General features: G+C 36.8%; 1 protein-coding gene across 4 annotated transcripts in view; it reads right to left on the bottom strand.

Moving 5' to 3' along the window:
• Positions 1–23,931, bottom strand: part of SLC16A7 (solute carrier family 16 member 7) — an 88,512-nt gene that overhangs the window by 23,792 nt on the left and 40,789 nt on the right. For 3 of the 4 annotated variants that reach the window (XM_051621320.1, XM_051621328.1, XM_051621338.1), the window contains exon 2: positions 13,554–13,796. In XM_051621320.1, coding sequence (XP_051477280.1) covers positions 13,554–13,767 — 214 coding nt within the window. In that variant the 5' untranslated portion in view covers positions 13,768–13,796. Of the gene's footprint in view, positions 1–13,553; positions 13,797–14,507; positions 14,529–23,931 lie in introns of those variants that run through there. The other variant, XM_051621347.1, reaches the window with a different exon arrangement.

A 23,931-nucleotide genomic window follows, 5' to 3' on the forward strand; every position in this document is an offset into this window, starting at 1 on the left:
TCAGGAGAGCAAAGTTTAGACTCTTCAAAGATCTACTCTGAGGAATACCATGGGTCAGGGCCCTGGATGGTATGGATGTCCATGAGAGCTGGGCAACTTTCAAACACTACTTCCTCCATGCTCAAGACTGGTGCATCCCTATGAGGAGGAAATCAAGCAGCGGAGGTAGAAGACCTGCATGGATGAGTAGGGATCTTTAGGAAAATATAAAGGGAAGAAGGAAATTTACAGAATGTGGAAAACAGGACTGACCTCTTGGGAGGAATATAGGAATGTAGTCAGAGAATGAAGGGTTCCAAAGAAGAAAGCTAAGGCCCACCTGGAATTAAATCTGGTGAGGGTTATCAAGGACAACAAGAAGGGTTTCTTTCAGGACATCAGCAGAAAAAGGAAGACTAGGAGAAACGTAGGCCTGCTGATGAATGAGGTGGGTGCCTTAGTGGCAAAAGATACAGAGAAGGCAGTTACTGAATGTCTTCTTTGCTTCAGTCTTTACTTCTAAAGCTGACCCTCTTGATTCCCAGGCCCTGAAGGTTAAAGATAAGGTTTGGAGAGAGGAAGACTTTCCCTGGGTACAGGAGGACCAGGCTAGAGGCCACTTAGCCAAACAGGACATGCATAAATCCATGGGCCCTAATGGGATGCACCTGTGAGTGCTGAGAGGACTGGAAAATATTACTGGGCCACTCTCCATCATCTTTAAGAGGTTGTGGAGAACAGGAGAGGTGCCTTAGGACTGGAGGAGGGCCAATATCACTCCAGTCTTCAAGAAGGGCAAGGAGGAAAACCCAGGGAACTACAGGCAGGCTAGGGTGAGGAGGAGGACCCAGGGAACTACAGGTCAGTTAGTTTCACCTCCATCCTCAGTAAGGTGTTGGAACAAATGTTCTGGACATCATCACAAAACATGTGAAAGCCAAGAAAGTCATTGGAAGAAGTCAGCTGCCATCCAGCATGACCTGGACAGGCTGGAGAGATGGGCAGAGAGGAACCTAATGAGGTTTAACAGGGCAAGTGTAGGGTCCTGCGCCTTGGGAGGAAGAACCCTATGCACCAATATAGGTGAGGGGTGGACGTGCTGGATTGCAGTTCCAAGGAGAAGGATCTGGGAGTCCTGGTAGATAGTAAATTACCCATGAGCCAGCAATGTACTCTTGCCACCAAGAAGGCAAATGGAATCCTGGGGTGCATAAGGAAAAATGTGGCCAGTAGTTGGAGAGAGGTCATTCTCCCCCTCTACTCTGCCCTGGTGAGGTCACTTGCTGGAATGCTTCTGGAGTTCTGGGCTCCCCAGTTCAAGAGAGACAGGGAACTACTAGGGACAGTCCAGCGAAGACCAACAAAGATGACTGGGAGATTGGAGCATCTTCCTTATGAGGAAAGGTTGAGAGAACTGGGACTCTTTATCCTGGTGAAGGGAAGGCTGAGGGGAGACCTTACTCATGCCTGTAAATATCTCAAGGGTGGATGCAAAAGAGTGGAGCCAGATCCTTTTCAGTATTTCCCAGTGACAGGATGAGGAGCAGTGGGCACAATCTGAAACATAGTAAATTCCATTTAAATACGAGGAAAAAGTTCTTTATGGTGAGGGTGACAGAGCACTGGAACAGGCTGCCCAGGGAGGTTGTGGAGTTCCCTTCTCTGGAGACAGTCAAGACCTTCCTGGAAGCAGTCCTGTGTAGTGTGATCTAGGCCATCCTACTTAAGTGAGGAGTTAGACCAGACGATCTCTGGAGGTCCCTTCCGATTCTGATGATTTTGTGCTTCTGCGAATTTCCCAAAGGCCTTTGTAGCTCATAAATTAGATCCATATCTGAAGAACTGCATAAAGTAAATATATGTGAATAATATTTAGTTCACAAAGTACTGTGAGAACAAGAAGAGGAAGGGGGAAGTGAGAGTAGAAGGGAAAAGGAAAAGGAAAGAGGAGGGTGAAGGGAATTTGTGTTTCAAAGGAACCATACAAAATGGGAATTCAGCATTCTAACTAAGTTTTCACACTTAAGGTATTTAGAGTGTAAGGGCAGACAACAGTAGTACATGAATGGGATCATACCAGGTACAGAATCAAGATTTTTCCCAGTATTCACAAAAGGGGAGACCAGGAATCTCGGTTCTCGGGAGCTCTTGATCAACAGTACTAACAAAATAAGCAGAACCTGTTGAGAGAATTTAGTGAACAGGTCCAGGACTCAAAATGTTCCACAGGTTCAGATCAGAACATTTTCCAATTTACTTCAACTTTAGACAACCCACATTTAACTGCTTTTCAAAAATAATAATATTGAGGAAAATATTTCGTGATTAATGAATAATTTGAGAATGAATGCTAATCTCTTCTCTACTCATTCTTTTCTCCCTACTTCTCCCTAACCTTTTACAGCAAAATACACATGCCCAAGAATAGCACTCTATCCAATAGAACTGAAAGAGGAATCAGATACTTTTTTTTCAATCTATACATTATCTGAGTAGATGCCAGCTAATCTTTGCAATATTCCCATACCCACTTCACATACCTTTTGTCATCAGGTTCAGATTTGTCATCAAGTTGGCACTTTTAGATTTCCATCTACAATGGAAAGAACTTTACCTGAAGCATCTTTCAAACTTTTATATGTTTCCAGTGTATAGTTAAATGCCATTTCTTTTGTTGACTTTTTCAACAAATACACTTTCCATGGGCTTTAATAAATCAAAACATGGTTAATTCCTCTAATGAGGAGGAAAGCATGGCTTCTCTTATTAAAACAATATTCCATAAAATATGACCAAGTAAAGAGTGAAAGAATAATAAAAAATTAGTAGAGGAAGCCTGGGACTTACGCAGTGGGAAAGGAGTACATTATGAGGGGGTTGGGTAAAGGTCTTTGTAGCATTTGTTTTGCCTGGACTAGAGAGGAAATACGTGCAGTGTTTTATACACAGTCTTTTCCCTTGTAGCAGCAAAGGATACATCTCCATATACAAGGTTTTCTGAAAATGATGGGGGGGTGGCAGATGGGGCAAAGTCTAGATTGGGTCTGCTTACATGAACAGATAATATTTGAGCTCTGGTGAAAGAAGCAACATGAAGTGGCTTGGTGGCCTAGTGCTATCTTACTGCACTTGAAGATAATATTTGTGTGGCTTTTGAATCTGACGTATGTGTTACCTAGTGTAAAGAAATAAAACAACCCGCCACTGGCAGAAACCTTATTCTTCACTGAGTAATGTCAAGCAGCTTACTTATAAACATTGTGATGCATCATAAATTCAAAATAAAATAATGCCCATTAAGAGATAGGCTTCTCATTATTTGTATTACAGATGCTGCCTACGTACCATGCATTCCTGGACCCAGCACTCATCTAAGGAGTTGTGCTGATATTCTTCAGCCAGAACATATTAAAATAATCCAATGAAATATACCCACTTCTGCAAGGATTTAACATGTGTGCCTGATAGGAGAACACTACTTAGGTTTAGTAATGAAAGAATTATTTTCTTCCCACAGGAGGAACTATGTTTCTTTAGTGAGTTTTAATCCATCTTACTGAAAAGAAATTGCTTTAGAAAGTTGACTGATCTAGGCAATATGTATATCAACACCTTGCCAGGTAAATTTTTTATAAGAACAGGAGAAATTATCTGGAATAAATTCTGTGATAATGTTTGTTCTTGTCTTAATCCTATATGCCACTTCTGCTCTGTTTCTCTGAGCATAGGGTCAAGTGCTTGGCACTCAGGTTACTATTTACATTTGAGTAAGTAAATATGAAAAGCTTCTAAATCACAATGACAAAGTTTTATATAACCTTGCACACTCTTTGCACAGATACAAGCTATGGTGCCATGTGAAAGACAAGAGGATCACTCCCACATGTACTGTCTTTGTGACATGATATTTGATTTTTAAGGAATGATACATAGGATTAGCATTGCATTAAATATTCTTATGCTTCAGCATTCATTTTATTGTCAAGCTGAAATAAAAATTTCAAGTCTTAGAATTTTCAGTTTAATACAAACTCTTCAAAAAGTCACTTGGAAATACCTCAAATGTATTCTGTCATGCAAACAAAGAAATTAGAAATACAACTATCCGTTATTCCTATGATCTAATTCTTCCTCTTAGCTTTTCAAAATAATTGCTAATAGTTTGTTTCCGGTCATTCAGTACTATATTGCATTTCATTGCCAAACTGTCTTAAAAAAATACAACTCTACAATTTTTAAATTTTGTATAAGCCCAGTTGCTGAACTGTGTTACTCATTATCATATATGCAGTCAGTTAACATACAGTGAACCTCACTCTGAGATGAATTGCCCCATCACATTCTGGGAGATGTCCTTCTGCAGATCCAGCCCACAGGAAAGAGAGGTGTGTGAGGTTTCTTTCATAAACTTCTTTTTATCTTTTTCCTTTTTTTTTTTTTCTTTACAAAAAAAATACATCTGTAACTTTCCATGACAAAAAAAATGTGTTAATCAAAAATTATTATGAAGGCCATCAGCCCCTTACAACCATCTCTAACGTTGACTACATTCTCTTCTCACATGAGAATCATAAAATTTCAGGTCACTACCTGAAAGTGTTTTGTTACGTAGTTTGTCGCTTCAAAGAATAATCAGAACAATCCTTACAGTCACAGGGCCTGATTCTCCATTCTTTGGTGCACTTTGCAGCACTGGAACTCTGTGGAAGCCAATAAGCTAAAATTGAAGTTAGGAGTCTCATACTTCAGGTCATATTGCATTGTGTCCTTAGATTTTTCCTTTTTATTTATGAAACAGAGATAAGCTTTCTGACAAATAAGGCAAAAGTTTAATCAAATTATTACTTCAATAAAGTGAATTCCACCAGTTTTGCTCAAATACCATAAATCCTCAAAGCTAATCTTCTTTATCTTATTTATATTTTATTTGGGGGAAAAGACATTAAACATTTACGGATAACATCTTTTTAAGGTTGTTATAACTAAAAATGAGATTTTAATGAGTGCCTCTGAGAACATTTAAGTCATTGATGGTATGCTGTCAAGAGATGGTGGTGTTACAAACACCTGTGGATAACCATATTTGCATCCATATATATACATGTTTAGATGTTGACTTTAAGCAGGTGAAAAGACTATTTATGTAAAATTATGCACAATTTGCAGGATTAGTGCCTTGGTGCCCATAATTGGAATAGAGTCCCAAGCAGTTATTTTACATGTCTCTGATAAAAGCATAAGATAGTGAACCGTCATCCATGACTATGTAGAGTAAGGTTTCCTACTGTCATTATTTCTTTTTTCCAGTGTCACTAGCCAAACTGGGACTCCAGAACATGGGCTATAAAGGCAAATAAAACTGCATATTTGCCATATGTAGCACATGACCTAAGGTCCTTTACCAAGAATGTATTTATTTTACTTTAATTATTTCATTTTACTGCATTTTGCTGGACACATGTCCAGATAAACTAATTGACTAAAAATCTTATTTTACCATAACTAACATCATGCTTTGCACAGGCTTTAAAACCTTATGTTCCTTAATTAAATGTTTCATGTCAATAGCTAAAGAGCCTTGGTTTCTTATGGATGGAACTGTTCTTGCAAAGACAGTCTAAGTTGAATATCCATAAGTAAAACCCCCTGCACTTTGTTTATTTACATGCTGCTCTAGAAATGACATCTATTCTGATTAGGCAAATAACAACAGATTCAGCTACTTAGTTACATACAGTCAAAGCTTAGCAATGTCACAATAAGGAGGGATTAATTCTGCCATCTGGGTACATGTCAGTAAATCAAATAACTTAGAACAGAACTGCTCTTGAAGCTTTTCTGAGTGAAATTTAACTTTTGAGGACATTAGATTACTCTGCCTTCTAGGAAAGCCCAAACAGGACAACTGTCCTCTTCTCTTGTGACAGTCCTATGCTGAAAGCTATTGCAAAGTCCTTGGGAAGTCCTGATTTTAAGTTGTACTGCATGATGCAGAAAATAACAAGATAAAATCTAGGACACATCTGCAAATATGGAAGCTGCATGTGCAGGACAGAGAAGTTCATTTGTCTAACAGAAGAAAAAAATTCAGTGAAGTAAGTTCTGCTCCTAGAAGAGCAAATAAGTCCTCCATAGGAGAGCAGTATGAGTAAGGTTTGTACTATGACAAAATTGGTACTGCCAGATGATACTGATAGGGAAGTATTTGAGGATCTTGTTACAAAGAGACTTTAGTGTACTCAACTTTCAAATCACTCACAGACAAAAAAAAAATATAACAGATCCTTAGATTTCTATCAGCTTATAATCAGCTACAAAAGAATGCAAACTTTTTCAATTATTAAATAAACCAGTTATTCTCCCAGTTGTGTTTTGGTTTTTTTTGTAGCTGGTGTTGGAAGAAAGGAAATTACGGGTATGAGGAAAGTCATTGCAAGATTACAGAAGATCTACAAGATAATAGGTAATCTTAAAATTACTAGATATTTTAAATAGTATTAAAACTAGTACAACTGAATCAGTGTCACTGAAATGTGGGAGAATTAAAACCCATGGAACATAGAAGAGGAAGACTAAAGAAAATAAAACCTTAACTGGAGCAAGCTCAAAATCATGTAACAGGAATATTCTTAGATTTCAGGGTCTCCAGGGAGTGAAATATAATGTATTAGTATAGGGCAATGATCATGTAGTGTGGCATCACCTGAGATTTGTGAAAAACGGGCATCAGAACTCTCCCCCTAGATTCCTTTAGCACTCAAAAGACAGAGAAGTCTTTCTAAAACATGAATATTTTTTTTATTTTAACTTATGAAGGGATGAATCAGAAGATCCCTTTTTTAGTGACTGACAACAGAAGGTTGGATCAGATGTAGGTACCTATGCTGAGGAATATTAAACAGAAATCCTGTCCATATAGTCTCTAGTTACTATTGTTAAAAAGCTGTGAAGGTGTCAGTACTTTCTTCAAAGTTTTCTAAATGTCAAAGCACTTACCCTTAAGTATTTGAAAGCAGTACACATAGAAAACAAAACAGGGCACATATTCCCATCATCAGTGGGAAAGTGATCAAAGACGTGTTTGAACTAGATGAGGAAATCAATGTCTTATTTCACAATACAGTCTCGTATTTTAATCACAATATTTCATTTGGTAGTCTACTCATACTACATATTCACCTGAACAAAAGTCAAGCAAAACTGCAGTGAAAATGCTTAACTGTTTCTTGACAATTAATAAAAAAGTGTAACAATGGTGGGAAAGAAAGGTAAGCTTTTATTTTGTTTGCATGCACCACCAAATCATACATTACCTGTGAAAACTGCAGTTGTTTGTGCTTTTTGATAGACATAATCTTAATAGAATATCACTGTGAGATGAAAAGGTTCTGACCAACCAAAAACTCTTATTTTGGTATATATGTTTATCTATGTGTGTCATATGTGATCTCTGCAAAAATTTTCAAAACCAGTTAATCAATTTTAAAAGCCTGTAATATAATCCTAAAAGACAATCTTAAACCTACTTATTCTTTTATTTCTGTAGTTCCCTGGTATAAGCATAAACCTGTCACTAAGTCCCTGTTCCAACTACCTCTGTTAATGACTATAGATTACACAGCTTTATGAGTCACAGCCAAAATCTCACCTGTTGCCATTTGATATTGGCTAAGAATATCTTCTAAACATATCAGTACAACACTGTTTCCCTTGAATATACCCTTCAAAATAAACAAGGGAATAGTTCTTAGACATTCCAAAACAATGGACCAGTACAATTCTATAATAAGTTCTTTGTAAAGTGCTGGGTTTATTATTTCACTTGAAGTGATGTTGTGACTACAATGGTATACACAGACTTTTCCTTCCCCACAGTGCTTCTCTGGTATCTGCCTAAATATCTCATGATTCCCAGTTGTGCTAGACCATTGTTTCATTACCTTTGAATTATGTGACACACATCACAAATGCAACTATTGTATGATCCAGTGATATGAAAAACTATATGGGAACTAATCCAACGTTATTAGTGTACACAAAATAAGCATTCTTTCTTCAAAGTTTTACAAGCTCAATGAACATATCAAAGGCCTAATTTTGTACCTTGATGTCCTCGTTTGAGCCAGGATGAAGCTATTTTTCCTTCTACTGACTTTTTTTCCTTCAGTTAGCTTTCTTTTAACTAGTACCAAAGTGTTCCAGCTTGGGCTGTTAACAGCTGGAATGTTTTTCTAACTGCTGGGTCTCCAAAGTCACACCTTTACTCTGCTGGGTCAGACACTACAAGGGAGATTTATGACCCCCCCGTAGGAGGCTGAATTAGACAGACAGCAAAACTGGCCTGAGATATTCCATATATCTATGTAAGCTCAGAGGAAGGTCAGAGATCACAGAAGACAACTTCCTTCCTGCTTCTTCTTCCCTTCTCTTCCATTCATGGCCGGCATCAGGGGAGGACTCCGTCCATCCATCACCATTGACCCCCAGGCTTGAGCTCTCCTGACGCTAATCACTCTGTGCTCTCTCCAGCAGCAGCCCAGGATTTTTCAGGACTGTTCGCAACTAAGGAGAGTGCTGTGGGAGCTGCTGGGGGTGGGGGGAGGCAACAGGGGCTTTGTACATTTCCTGAACACATTTGTATATAATTGTATATATTTTCTTATAACATTAGTGTTAAATTAAAGCTGTGTAGTTTAGTTTTCAATCCAGCCAAGTCTCTCTCTTTTTCTCTCTCCTTCCCTACCTGGGTGCAAGGGGATTGAGAGCATTGTTGTCGAACCTGAGTCAAATGGTGACACTTGATAACTTTCTTACTCAAACCTGAAGTTTCAGCCCCTTAGAAAATGCATTTTATGATGCATGTTATGTATTATTGTTTGACTTTAACCCACTACATGAAACTAAGTGGGAGAGAAAAAAAGGAATCTTCTTTGCAGATAAAAAAGCTGTCAATACTGACTTGTAGAAATCCCTGGCCATAGAACCAAATGACGATAAGCAAATCTTCCTTCAATAGGAAAAGAGTGCTTAACTAATGTTTATTATGTAATCCACGTTGCCTACTTGTATGTAAATTATAACTGCTTTAGTAAAGGGCTTGAGTTAATTAAATTGAAGTCACCACAAATGTTTCTATGATATGCATCAAATAATTACTAATAACCTATGATCTGGACACTGAAAGAGCCTGGCAGAAGCACAGTGGGAATTCTTTGTCATGTGACATCTTTCTGACAATTACTCACAATTAAGTGTACAATTATAGGCAAAAAACCCTTATTTCTTTGTGTCAGCATGTCCTTAACTTTGGGACTGGCTTCCTGAGTGTGAGTAGATCCAAGTAAAAACTATGTTTCACGAAAACCTGAGAAAACTGGATCCTCAAAAGGCACCAAATATTCAACAATTAGATGTTATCTGTTCAGCCAAACATAAGAAGTTGCAGAATAAAAAACCAGCTTGCTCCTGTAGATAGGATGAAAAACCTGTTTGAAAAACTGTATAAAACCATCTACAACAAAGCTGCTTTTTTTCATCTTTGCTCTCATGAGCATTTCAAAGTGTGTTTCCTAAACATTAGGGAAGGCCTCTGTTTCAAACAGCCATTGCTACTGCAGAACACTGCCCTACAAGGTGCAGTTTTACTAAAATTCAAAGCTTTCCAAGAAATTTAAGAAGTAGCTGTATTACCTTTCAGAGACTTAATCGGGCTTCCTTAGCATTCAGGTCTTATTTTTTAAAAACTGAGCTATTGTAAGCATATAATATTTTTGTTACTCCCAGTACCTCTTTTTTGTACTTATCTCCATTTGCTAGTAAGATTCAAAATGCTCTCTTCTTGTGTCATCTCATTATGACTTCTTTGCCTTTATCTTTGAGTCTCAAATTGAGGTAGATGTTTTACATGTATTTTAGGCTAAATGTGAAGTATTCCCTCATGCCCATGAGGCATTCAGCAAGTTGATAAGTTCTGCTTTCAAGGACACTCTAAATGATGTTATTAAAATTCAATACTTTGCATACTATGATGGAGAAAAATGCATGTCCCTGACAACAAAGGACATAGGTCAATTTAAGAAAGCTTTTCAATGTCCCTATCCATGGCCACTGAATTCCTTGTGCCAGTATTTGTAAAATATGAAAATATTACCAGGGAGGAAAAAAGTGTAGAAGCTCAGGTCCTGCCCAAAAGTAAAAACCTATAACCATCTGTTGTTTGTGTTCCATGGATTTTGCAACTGTCATTTCCACTGTGCACGCCATTTCATCTTCACAGCAATATCACCAAAACACCCACAGAGATATAATCTCAAATATTTTTAACATACTGTATGATATTTTATTTTCCAAATCAATATTTGACAAAGTCAAAATGAGAATTTGTCTATAGGTTACTTTTGTGTTGTCACCAGGGTTTTAAAGGTTTGCTACTGTTTGGAAATACTGAACCTCAAAATTTAACAACTTAAGAAATATAGAAGTAAGAGGAAGGTATTTAATGCTGCAATTTTTAAATTATGAGAGTGTTTTGAAAAATGGCAATGGACCCTACTTACACTTCTATAGTATCTTTCTTCAAAAGGGGTCCAACTTGTTCTGTAAATTATTTACTTATACAATCTAGAATTTAAATGTACCCTTCTTTTTGGAATCTTAGACTCGCAAGACTATCCCACATTTCACAGCTGGGTATGGCTTGAAGGATTTATCAGCTCTCAAACTAATCTCTATAACCAATGATACAGCAAAAAAGTTATTTGGGAAATAAAAAGAGCAAAACAAAAAACAAAGACATGAAAAAACAAACCTGAAATTGTCCTTGGAAAAATGACAGAAAAAGAGTTAAAGACAAGTGAGTAAACCAATTGTTCTTTCCCTAAGGAAATCTAAAACTCAAGGTCAGCTGTGTCTGAAACCACCTGACCTGTCACATGGCTTTCATAGCTGCCACTAAGGCTGCTATCAAACCTACACTGAAAGCAATGAAAACATTTTTACTGAAAACAGATCAAGCTCCGATATGAAACTCTAATCACTTTTTGCTGTTAATACCACACAAAGTGAGAAGCGAAGTTTTGGAAAAGAATGAACTGAGAGAACTTGAGGTCGATTGTATTTGGTATTTTTGTTGACTTAATTTATCCATGTGTGCATTAGAGCATAAATATGGCTCTGTAAGAATATGAATACATATATTGTTTATGTATATAAGAATACATACATGCAGAAACATTTAAATATATATGTGTTCACACATATACAGAAACACAGAATGCCCTGTCACAATAACTCAATTCCATTTTATCCCACCTTCTGTTCTCCAGTAACAAAAGTTTGGTGGTCTCAGTCACAGTCCTTTGGGTGTAGGAGTCCATCACAAAACCATCACCCTTAATTTGATACAATTGACAGTCTCTGCTCAAGAGAGGCAAAAGAAGGAGTTGCCATGGAGACTGAACTATTGCTCTTCTCCAGAGGGTGCTTTTTTCAAGCATGGGCTGAACAGTAGAGGCCATGCAGTACCTGTAACCTTGATCACATCACAGAACCTTGCTTTTTGGGTTGGCTTTTTAGTAAACTCTAACAAACCTCCAGGTGATGGCAGGGGGGTGGAGAGAGATAGAGCTTAAGAAAACAAACAAACAAACAAACCCCACAAAAAAACAACAAAACCCGGTATGAAAGTGCATATTGTTCCAGACTGAAAGGGAAATAGAGCTTTATATTGATTTGATTTTTCAGATTTGTCACCTCTGCTTAGTGCTTTCCTAATGGGGTGAATGCTGTGCTTGACCTATTTGCTGAAATTAACCGAGACTGCAGGAGAGCATATGGATTGCCAGATGGTCTGCTATAATTTAATGCCATTTATTCTAAGTATGAAGTAAGCGATAAACATAATTAACATTCTTTTAGCTCCTTACTGGATGCCTTTTATTAGCTGTTGGTTTTGGTGTTGCTTTTTTCTCAGGCACTGAAAGGTAAGTTAATATCTTGTTACTGTAACACAGATGCCAGCTAATTACTGCAAGAGGCTGCAGCCTCCAAAGCAAGAGTGTCTGCACAGATTCTAACTTATTTGCTGACCCCACTGTGATGATTAATAGATTAAATGCTAAGCTCTAATGAGGATGACAGATCTTAGATGTTTTCAGGTTACCATAATTAGTAGTATGATGAACACAGTGTTCATCACAGATGTACATATCACACTTCATAGTAAACAATGCAACTTGTACTACAGCACATCAAATGCTAAGGAAACAAACCACCTTCAGACAATAAAAACAAAGGAGTGATTTCCTTCAGTAATGTTTTTCCTGATTGCTATTTCATATTCTGCCAGTGATTGTCTAAATGGCCTATGTTTTAGGAAGTGTTTCTAGAGAAGCTATGGCTTCAAAGAGTGTTTATATCAGGCAGGGTCGTTATTCTCAGCATTTTAAAACCACAAGTCTATGTGATATCCAAACAACTTTGCTTACTCTAGCTATGCAACAGATCTTCATAGCAACTGCAGTAGGTGTTAGCAGTATGAATAGTAAAACATTTTGTAATTTTTAATGCACAGGCGAAGTTAGCATGCTTGATGCTCAGAACAGTAAAAGAAGTATTAGAGAAAAGGTATAAGTACTGAATGCCTTGTATTTTATATGAAGAGTTGTGCACATTGCTCCTCGCAGATGAAAATGGCCACAGCTAAATGTCCTGTGATTTGCACCTGTACTAGTAATAAAACTTGGGTGAACTTTGAGATCACAGAAACAGCATAAATTAAACATTATTCAAAAATTATAACAAAATAACAGCACCTGAGCTATAAAACAAATCTGCCCTTAGAAAATTTAGCTCCAATTAGAAAATGTAGTGAAAAAGAGTCCAGGTCAAAAGTCACAGCACAGTGAAAGCAGAAAAAAATTTCAGCTTTTCAATCCCTGTGCTCTTCCTTTGTTCCAGATGGGTCTAGCACTCTTCAGCGGCCCCCACAGTTACGTATGTACACTCCACAGTGCAAGTCCTGATGTATCTATTAAGAAGAAATTACATTGAAGGGGACCTGAATGTGGCAAGACATACCTGCTCTTTTTCTGCACTCCTGATCACATTAGTTCAAATTACTTCTTAATCTGGTGAGTTTTGGTGAATCACTTCATTATTATTGCTGGTCCTATAAAATCCTTTATGATTCTCTCTAAATTATGATTAATAATGTATGGTTCTCTATTATTATATGAATAAAAATGGGATCAAAATATCTGAACAACAAGCTTTCATTGATACTGACATCATTTGTCAAGACATCTTAATAACATCTCTGTCTCAGCCAGCATTGGAAAAAACGAAGAGAATATGAAATGTTTTTAAAGAGAAAGTAAAGTGTTTAGTGATGATGTGGCTACCAGTACTCTCTGAAAAGTATGACACAAAAAGAAGCCCATGTTTTTCTTTAGGCAATAATGATAAAATCACGTAGTAATTAACTTTAGATGCTTTAAGACCATAGGAAAAAACAAACAAATAATAAAGAACCAACAAAAAAACTATGGTATATGCAAATTTCACAAATGTCTTACCTCCTGCATACATGACAGCTAACATTATCGATGATATCCAAGCTATCTCACTATATGATGTGTGGAAGATTTCTTGTATTTCTTTAAAGAATACTGTGATGGCTTTGGGGAATGCGTAGGAAAATCCAATGGAGATAAAAGCCCCAAAGACCACAACCCATCCCCAACCTCCATCTGGAGGTGGGTACTCCGGTGCTCCTGTTGCTGGTGGCATTTTTGGTCTCTGTCTCTTCTCCAACTAGGCTGAAAAAGAAGAAACAAGGTTTCAAACAGTTGTCCTGTTTTGTTTGTTTGTTTTGTTTGTTTGTTGATGTTGTTTTGTTTTGTTTTAAATCAAACTGCATTATTCAGTCATCATCTGCAGGGATTATAAAGAATCCCTGGAGCAAAGACCAATTTCCAGCTTTCATGGGATCGTTACCTGTTTTTAGAGGAAAAAGCTGCTCTGCAAAAAAAAAAACTCGTGGCAAGAATATTTGTAACATCCTATTCAGTAAGTGGCAACTGTTTCAAATCACTGATCTCAGTCACTGTGGAAGTATTTGTAATTACTAACTTATTGGAAAGGGACATGTTGGTGTGGGTTAATTTCAGTAGTGCTACTACATGCAGCGGGGATTTAACACAGGGATGAAACAGAAAAAAACCCCAACAACCTGGAAATGGGACTTAAAGGAAGTAATGGAAAAAAGTTACAATAAATTATCACTAAATGCCTTTGTGTTGCTGAGATTCACCAGCACCTTAACAAAATCTTCAGCAACTAAAACAAGGAATAAATTCCTCACTCTGTTTTTAATCATATGCTGCCAGTATCCAATAGCTGATGATTGTTGATATCATTTGCTTATCTCATGAGAACATCTAAAAAGCAGGTTCTAAGCAGATATTTCAAATTTCCTTTGTATCCATAATATAAACACAAATTATTACAATTCCATATTGTACTCTTACTTTTAAATTTGTCATCTTCATATTCATTGATGATGATACTTCTTGCAGGAATTATTTACACAAGGTGGAGCTTGATGGAACTATTTTTGATCTGTTTACATGTGTCAGAAGACATCTGGAAGTCTTCACCAGTAACCTCCCAGACTTTCCACAGTTATTCTCTAATGAAGAATTTGCCATAATAGATGTCACCACAGATTTATATTTTAGAGGTTCTAAGAGGTGCAATCAGCACATTCAGGCAGCTCAGGAAATCATAGGTAATCCACATAAAACTCCTAAAGTTTGAAATAAAATCATACTGTTATTATCTTCCTGACACCTAAAAACTTCAGCTTTCTACATTCTGCATAACCATTTTAGAAAACATGTAGTAGCGAGAATGCATTTTGTAATTCTGAGATTTTTCCATTATCAGATCCCTTTATTATTAACCACAGAGCTGGAGTCCACTCTGTTTTTTCCTGTGTAATCCAGCCTACACAAATAGCACAAACTGAAAATTCCTCCTCCCTCTTGTTTCTTTGGGCATTTAGGCAACTTCTTACTCGATTGCTCCTGCCATACCAGTATCAAAAGCTGTGGATAACAGTGTGTAGGTTGCTGTTACACTTATGATTACCAGCAAGTCTCTATGCGATTTCTTCTGTGCCATTTACTGCATATTCCAATTTCTCACAGCAAACTGCATTAGCAGTGGGAGTGATATGATTACCTTAACAAAAACTAAAAAATGAACTGTGTCAGCTTATATTAATCTCCTGGGCTAGTGCCTGGAGTACTTCCCGGGTAAATGCCATGTAGCACGGCATGAAATACATGCCACAAAACTAGCAAAGTGTTGTTTTTACTACTATCTATAACTAGGCTGGCTCTGTGACATGAACCCACTGTACATCTGATTCTACACTTTACTGAAGCTGATCACACCTGATATATAGCTGACACTGCCCTGATACTGGCAGACCTCTGGGGGGAAGCTAAATCAACCACTAAAACATCTGGTTTCTATGCAAAGTTGCAAAAGCCCAGGTAGTTCAGCTTCTGCATCATATCATACAGGCTTGCTATTAGGACAAAAAAATACCTATTGCTCTGCACACAGAGCATATGAATCCTTTTTAATGCATGTCCAGAAAGAAACTCTGATGTGTATTTTTTTTCTGATTATCTTAGTCTTAGCTTAAAATTAGTCTACTGACCTACATCAGTGACGAAAACCTGGGTCTGCCAATAGAAGTAGTTAGACAGGTAGAGACAATTCTGGTTGCTCAGAATTAACTTAGACAAAGCAGTTAAATACCAGTTTGGTTTGGCTGAATCAGGATCCATTAGAAGGAAGAGTATCTCAGAAAGCATAGAACACACATAGTGATGATCAACTGCCTTCAAAAGCACAAAACCTCAAATTACCATGAAAAGCAGAACCCTGTGAAATGAGTGACAATAAACAACACCGTTTGCTATTTGTCCCAGAAAGCTGCTGTTCTGCTCATCTGAGAAAAAATCTGGGTTATTTCCTAAAAAAAGGTTAACTATTGTTTTCTTACACTTCAAAGGTTTAAGCATATTTGTTTTCATATTTCATATTCACATGACAACTCTTGCATCTCTATTATAAATTTAGGAATGCCACACAACATCAAGGCATTGCTCTCAATAAAAATGGAAAGGGTTTATCAATTTATTAAGGAAGCACTCCTTTTCCTAAATGCAATGCACAACCACTTTAAAAAAATCACTGCCACCACATTAGTCAGAACACTGAAGGCTCCTAACTGTCTTTAAGGCACCAGGGCATTGGAAAGATCCCATTATGTCCACCTCTTTAGGGCAGCAGAACAGGCTCTTCCAGTTCAGTGCTTTCTTCCCTTCAAAAGCTTCACAGTGAACTAGAAGGGCACTAAGGAGAGCAATCGGCATGGCTGCTCCTGTGCCTCAGCCTAGAGGCATTTGGCTGCAAAGTCCCCTCCATAGCCAGCCTGTAGCACTGCTGCAGGAAAAGGTTCTCTGCTAACCTACACTAGACGTTACACTGTCACAAAGAAGAGTCTGGATCATTGTACCTCACACCTCCTGCTTATCCCTCAGAGTAGAGTTAATAATAACTTCCCTGATGTTCCTTTATGATCATGATAGCCAATTTTAGCTACAATTAATAAAAGGTGAAGAGGAGAAAAATTATAGCTAAGCCTGCACCAAGAGGAAAAAGTATTCATCAGAAATATTAAATCCAACATCTCAAACATTCCATACCTGCTCAGGAACTAAAGCAAATTTCTCCGGTAAAATCCACACTTAATATCCTTGAAACTCTTCCTAAAGCAGTCTAGCACATCAATATACCTACCTCTAATGTAAGCCCAACTGGTAAGATTTGGATAGCATACGTAGTATATGGACAAGTACAAAATCCATTTGCAATCAAAACAGCATTTTAGATGAGTGGGTATGAAAGCTGACAAAGGAAAGAGTGGAAGAGGCAGGAATGAAGCAGTGACAAGCAAAATGACTTTTCAGAACTCCAAGACCTTATTGTGGGTTGTGAAGAGGAAAAAGAACTATGTTAGAAAGCATAAAAAAAGGCATGTGTGATTATGCCTATGTGAAGGACACAGAACCAGACAAAAAGAAAAAAGCAGCACTTGAGTAAATAAAGGTTACCACTGGTGTTTTTAGCTGGTCACATGAATTCCATCATGTGCCTAAAAGCTAGCAAGCAAACACTGCTCATACCTATGCTTTTATAGGCAAGCAGTGGCTGAGGAACGCTGCCTGCCCTCTGCCTGGGGAAGCAGCAGGGGAATAGAAACTGAAGCATGTCCTGAGTGAAGCCATCAATCTCCCTTTTCTCTGTCAGACACAGAGAGGTTGCTCAGACATTCCACACTCTGAGTCAGACAGTATACAAGGATTTTCTCCTAAGGTCCTTCTAGCTCTCCTGTATAAATCTCATTTACGTAAGCAGTGAAAAAGAACATGGCTTACTGTAGTAAGAGCTGCATGTGCCTACTAACAAATAATAGGAGACAAACAGGCAAAAGGACACTTAAAATATCCGATATGCAACATCTATTATTATATAGGTTTCTCAGCATATTTGAACTTAATTGAGAAAATGAGAACTAGTGAATGAAAGACAGAAAATGAGAAAAGGAGAGAAGGACGAAATGAGGAAGGGAAGAAGGAAAGAATTAAAAAAAAGGTGGGAAAAGGAAAGAGAAATCTGCAAGCAAGCAACGAGGTCAAACTAAGAGCAAATGTTACAGACAAATAATGTATCTTGATACTTATGATCAACCTGTTCAGACTGCTTTTGTACCAATGCTTCATTAATATTCTGCAGTTGCCAGCTGCCAGAATCAGCTATCAATACAACATCTTGTCAAAGGCTCTTTGGAGAAGGGGTTATGCTGTTCTCTTGTTTACAGAGACTCTGACTTTACTGGGAATTTTAGTTTTGTTTTTTTGCAATATGAGAGTAACTGTTTTCTTTCTACTTGCATTTTGTTGCCTTGTTCTCAATGTGCCCCATCACCACTTGACTAAGAAGCCATTTGTCCTGGGGTAAAAGAGCTATTATGCAAAAGATCTGTCCCCAGTTGCTGTAGGATAGTAGGAATATTTGTCACTTGTGTAGTGCATTCCAGTTCCACACAGTAAGCTAAGGACTTCAAAAATCTTTGCAAATTTGAGCTAACTCAGTCTTATCCCTGTAGGACAATTCCGAAGTATCCACTTCTAGACATGGGAAATAAGCATAATAATAGGCTAAATAAGTCTTATCCCAAATCAATGGCAAAGCTGGGATGTGGACGCATGTCCAAGTAAACTCTGAGTTGACTGGGATTTTAAAGTATGTGTGTGTTTTAGAAGCTCATTAAGAAGCAAATGGAGATTAATTGTCCTGCTTAATACTTGAGTTAGGAGCAAAGGTGGGGTACAGTGTTTGCTTTATAGGTTTGAATAGTCTGCTGCTCTAACTTACCCCTAACAAATGCTAATTACATTGCTGTATTTGAAATAAATAACTGTATGGTAGCATTAGCAAAACAATGAGCTATACAGGAATAACACTTTTCTAAAAGATCCTTGCTTAAAAGCTGCAAAGTTTTCAATTTTCTTATTGACAGCTCTTTAACAAGTTCCAAGCAGGATGACAACATAGCAGGTGACATCTCATCAAATCATATTGCTTCACCAACTTCTACAAGCTATTGTCATTATCTGGTGAGCAATACTCAGTATTTAAAGAAAAAAATGTCTTGTTAGTGAGATGGTTCTGCTCTGACTTGAGATTTTATTGTGGAGAAAGGGAGGATGCAGAAAGACTAAAAGGATCAAGAGAGATTGTTCACTGGTTTTAGCTCTAGCTTGTCAGCTTGGGAGGGAAAGTAGCTCCTAATGAGCTCTGGTAGCCAGCCCTAAAGAACTGGTTAATTATCCTGAAAGAGTAAAATAGTCTACATTTTGTCTGAATGTCTGCATTCAGAGACTGAGGGGTATGTGACAAATGAAACCCAGGTAAATGAAAGATTCACTCAGAATCTGACTTTACTGCCTTTTTTTCCACTAGGGTCGAACCTGCTGGACAAATAAACTCTGTGTGAGACCAAAACTGCTGAAATGTGCTCAGGCTATTTACCATTTTAGAAAGCTGCCATTTTTTTGTAGTTTCTCCAGCAGGCTTGAATCAAAGGGCTATGTCTGTGAACACTTTTCAGACTTCCGTGTGAGAATCAAATTATATATATATATGTATTAGATTAAACTATGTTTATGGGGCTTATGTTATTTTCTATTTTCACTACATCTCTAAGAAAACCTTAAAAAAAATGCATCAGTTTTACTTAATTTTAAAGCCTATTCCACTTCAGAATTTAACAGCAAAACATCCAATAATATTAAAATATATTGCTACAGGTATTTTAAGTATAAAGCTGTATTTTAATGAACAAAGGCAAAGCACTTTTTTTTCTTCTTTTCTTTTTTTTTCTTTTTTCTTCTGCAAGAGGAGATGAACAAGCAAGTTCTAAATATTCACATCCATGAAACAAACACAGAGTTATTCAACCCATCCATAATTTACAGTTAAGAATCAATATTGTAGTATACTTATCATCCCACTGAAGCAGTACAAGAAAAATATGTGCTTGAAGACTGTGTGGAAAAGTAATAGCCCTTTGCACATCACACATGCAAAGCAGGCATATTAATACCATTCTTCCAAATGCCTCGGAAATTAGTAGAGGCAGGCTTTGTGGAGGGAAGCAGAAGGAAGGGAAAGGCACATCTTACAAGATAAAAATAAATTAACAATCCAAATAAATTCCTTTCTTCTTAGGGTTTGGCTTTGTAACGGGCTGATTCTTACTAACAGCATCAGCAGAGCAGATTAATTGGATGGAAAAGCAAAAACTGTTTGCTGAATTAAACAAGGATGATTACAGATTTGAGTTCTGATGGCTGTGGAAATAATGAAAGGTCTAATTCACTTTTACCAAGAAGACTGGAACAAAGGCACATGTCATGTAATTCCTTCTTCCTGTTCGAGGACTCAAAATAGGATTACTGAGACAGAAGTGAGCCTGGCAAGATATTGCCCTATAAAAAGAAAAAGTGTATAAATTACACTGTGAGAGTGCAATTAAAATCCCATTTGCACTAAGGCCCGACTTCATCATGGTTTACACAGTGGCTAAGGCCAAAAGCCATTATTTAGTCAGTCAATAAGGTCAGGTTTTTACAGAACTGGAAGCCTCATCAAAAAAAAAAAAAAAAAAAAAAAAAAAAAAAAATTGTTTATATTTATATAACTGGAATTGTTACATGATTCAAATCAGATTTTGAGCACTTCTGAGTCAGTAGTAAGCTAACTAGCATAATTTGACAAAACTAATATTAATGTAGCATCTATATTTCATTGGAGTTTTACTGGAAGGAGTTCTGGAGGATTTTTTATTTTTTTTCTTAATCTCACATGTTGTGGTACCACATTCTCCTAGGAAACCATAATCTGTATTCCCAATCACAGTCATGGATTGGACTTCCATTCATCATGTCTTCTATTGCTACCTTTTTTCATTGACTTTAAGGAAACATAAGTGACTCACTTACTTTGGATGACTAAATGCCTAGATGACTAAAGCTAACTGAAATGAATTCCAACCAAAGTGATTGCAATTCTGTTTTAATTACTTCAAAAAAGCAGTCAATAGAATATCTAGCCTAAAGAGGTTGGCACTATATCCAAATTGAAGTGCACTGAAATAAAATGTTGATGGCTAAATTGAAAATGCCACTGATCCAGTATGAAGAATTAATCAGTTTCAACAATAAGTTGATTGAAGTTGATTAAATATTCTGCATACTTGGAAAAAAATAAACTGTCAAACTAATCAATCTTTCTAACAAACCCAAACCAAAACTTTTTTGTGACATTAAAGAACTAGTTTTAATAAGCTCAGTTAAACACACCTTTTATAGTTCAGTGTTGGCTCCACGCACTGAAACAATATTGATCAATTTATTAATTAATTTCTAACCACTCATACCACCCTTAAATTCCAGTACTACTCCCCTATGGTAGCTCACAGCTTTTCAACTTGTTGTATAAACTTATTATTTTAACTCTGTATAGACTTTGAAATTTTTTTGGAAATATAAACCTTCTCAGTACATCAGCACAGTAATCTTTAAAATTCACATGAAGTGAGTGTTGAAAAAAAGAATACCCAGAATAAAGGAAGTACTGTAAATCTGGAGCTGTATGTTTGATACATAGTTTAAAGAGTTATGGTGTTTAGAAGATGGGGAGTTATATTTTCACTTATTTGTAATATTTCATAAATGGAAGAACTAAAGTTTCAAGTCAGTGTTAATGGAGTTGTCTGCACAGCTGCTGCATATTGCTTGAAAAATAAATAGCGTAATATTTCCAAAGCAGCAGATTTTCCATTATCAGTAATAACGGATATTCATTTTAATATCATTCTCTCAATACTAAGCTGCAGAAAATATCAATGATGGGAAATGCTAGTCTATTCTTAGGCTGGGCTATTAGTTAAGGATTTCAAAATAAAAATTCATATCTTTTTACATAAACTTATAATTTGGAAGTGGCAATATTTAATTCATTTATTGCTGAAGATAATACTCACAACCATCTATCAGTTTAATATTTGACATTATGAAGATGCAATAGATTTCAATTCAAATTCTGCTGACATCAATTTCTGTAAACTTTGTAAAAATTACTCTGTGCTCTTGAGGTTAGAAAGCAGCTCCTGGCTGTCTTCTCTACTTCAGAGTTATGGCACAGTGTACTTTCTGCATATGCCCTTCCACTTGCCTGAATCCTGGCCTGGAAGTGTCATTTCACATATACTAGGAAAACATTTTTCCTCTGTGCTGGTGCAGCACATGACTCCCCTGGGTGGAAATAGTTACTAAAGCTTCAGTCTCAGTGACAACTACTTAGATTATGTAATAGGAAGTAAACTGATCTGGATTCTGTTCCTAAGAGCATATGACTGGAAACATGTAACAGGCCAAGGCTGGAAAATAAATCTAGACTGCAAAAGCTTATACAGGGTTCACATTTCATTTATTCCTGCCAGTTTGGAAATTGCTACTAGCTTAAGAAATATTTTCTATATTATTAATAAAATGGAAAATGTTAGAAACACTTCTGATGACACAGAGACTTTTAAATCTGTGAACCAGAAAATCTCATGAATTATGAATTATTTGTTAGCAAAGCTACAGTTAACTTATTTACTACATAGAAAATCATATTAACAAAGGCAAAAAGGCAATGGGCAGAACCTCTAAAACTTACAATGAGAAAAACAGATTTTAAAATAAATTACTTCGGAACCACTGTATCTTGCAAAAGCCAGAACAGTTTCTGTAGGCATCCAGTATAAAAAACTCCCTAGGATTTAGGTCATAAATAAAAAGCTATTCGGTTAATACAGATTTTAAATCTATGTGAGAGTAGAGAAAATAAGCCATCTATTTGTATGCAGTAAAATTAAAAATATATCAATAATTCAAACTGAAAAACCCATTTGATACAGCTGTGCCTGTAAAGGTTTGATGTGTGAGCTGTTTCTGCCAGTGAAAGTTAAAATGTGAACCAATGATTCCAGGCACAGTATAAGTAAAAAAATAAATCAATCTAGAGGTCCTTCCGGGATTCCTAAAACATATAAGGTCAGAAGACAGAAAGAAAGACAGACAGACAGAAAGAAAAAGAAAGAGAAAAAAAGAGAAAGAGAAAGAAGGAAGAAAAAGAAGTAAAAGAAGAAAGAAACTGAAGGAAGAAAAATAAGTAAAAGAAGAAAGAAATTAATACACCTCAACAGAATTTATCATAGACAAAAACTTTTTATACATTTATTAAAAATGTTTCTAGAACTGAATCAGTATGGCTTCATAAAATGAAATGGAAGAATTCTAAAAATGTCAACATTTTTCTCACAGACACAGTCTTCTCAGAGTTTTCTCAAGTCAGAGACATTAATTAACATTTTATTAATCTCATGACCAGTGATACCTATGGCTTTGAAAAAGGAAAACATGACAGCAAGGTATGTTCCTCACTCCAACTGACTCAGGTTCCGGGCAGACAGATAATCATGCAGATATACCAGCACAGTGCTCGTGTTTGGTGCCACGCAGGGGCCATCCTTCAAGATGCACTTGCCACTTCTTAAGACCAGAAATCAGATTTTAACAGCACCTTGAGGACTGTGCAGGGGAGGGCAGCTTCTCTATCCACATAGCATTAGACAGCATGTCCAGCACACTCAACTTTCAGCCTTTCTTATACTAACATTTATGCTTGTAAAAGATCGTAAAAGAAGGTCTATTCTTATTTGATAGCCTGTAACTGAGCAGACAGCTAAACAAATGGGGAGACATATATTTACATGGGACAGTTTAGTACTATGCAGATACTCATGCTGTCTCTTGATGGCTAAAAATGGCTAGTAGGAGAAGAATAGCTATGTCAGCTCAGTATTCCATCAAGGCAATTTAGCTCTAATCAGGTATTATGGCATTGTGCTACATAAAATTAGTACGTGTATGATGATTATTTGTCTAGTCTGGAACATGACGATAAAAAATTCATTTGAAGTAAGTACCAAAACTAATATAATTTAGGCAACAGCAATGTTTTAGCACAAACAAATACCGGGGAGGAAGAAGTTAAGATTGTATTTGATTTCCATGGGAAGGAAGAGGATGTTTAATTACAAACTTACTATGTACTTTGTCCAAGTGTTAATGAGGTGACCTACCGATACATATACAAAACAACTTTAAAGACCAAGATGGTTTAATCAAATTCTGATGTGTACTCCTCCACCCATTGTAAGAAACTAGACATGGGGAGATCAAAAAACCTCTCTTGTCT

The sequence above is a fragment of the Apus apus genome, chromosome 1 (assembly GCF_020740795.1).
Source record: "Apus apus isolate bApuApu2 chromosome 1, bApuApu2.pri.cur, whole genome shotgun sequence".
NCBI lineage: Eukaryota > Metazoa > Chordata > Aves > Apodiformes > Apodidae > Apus > Apus apus.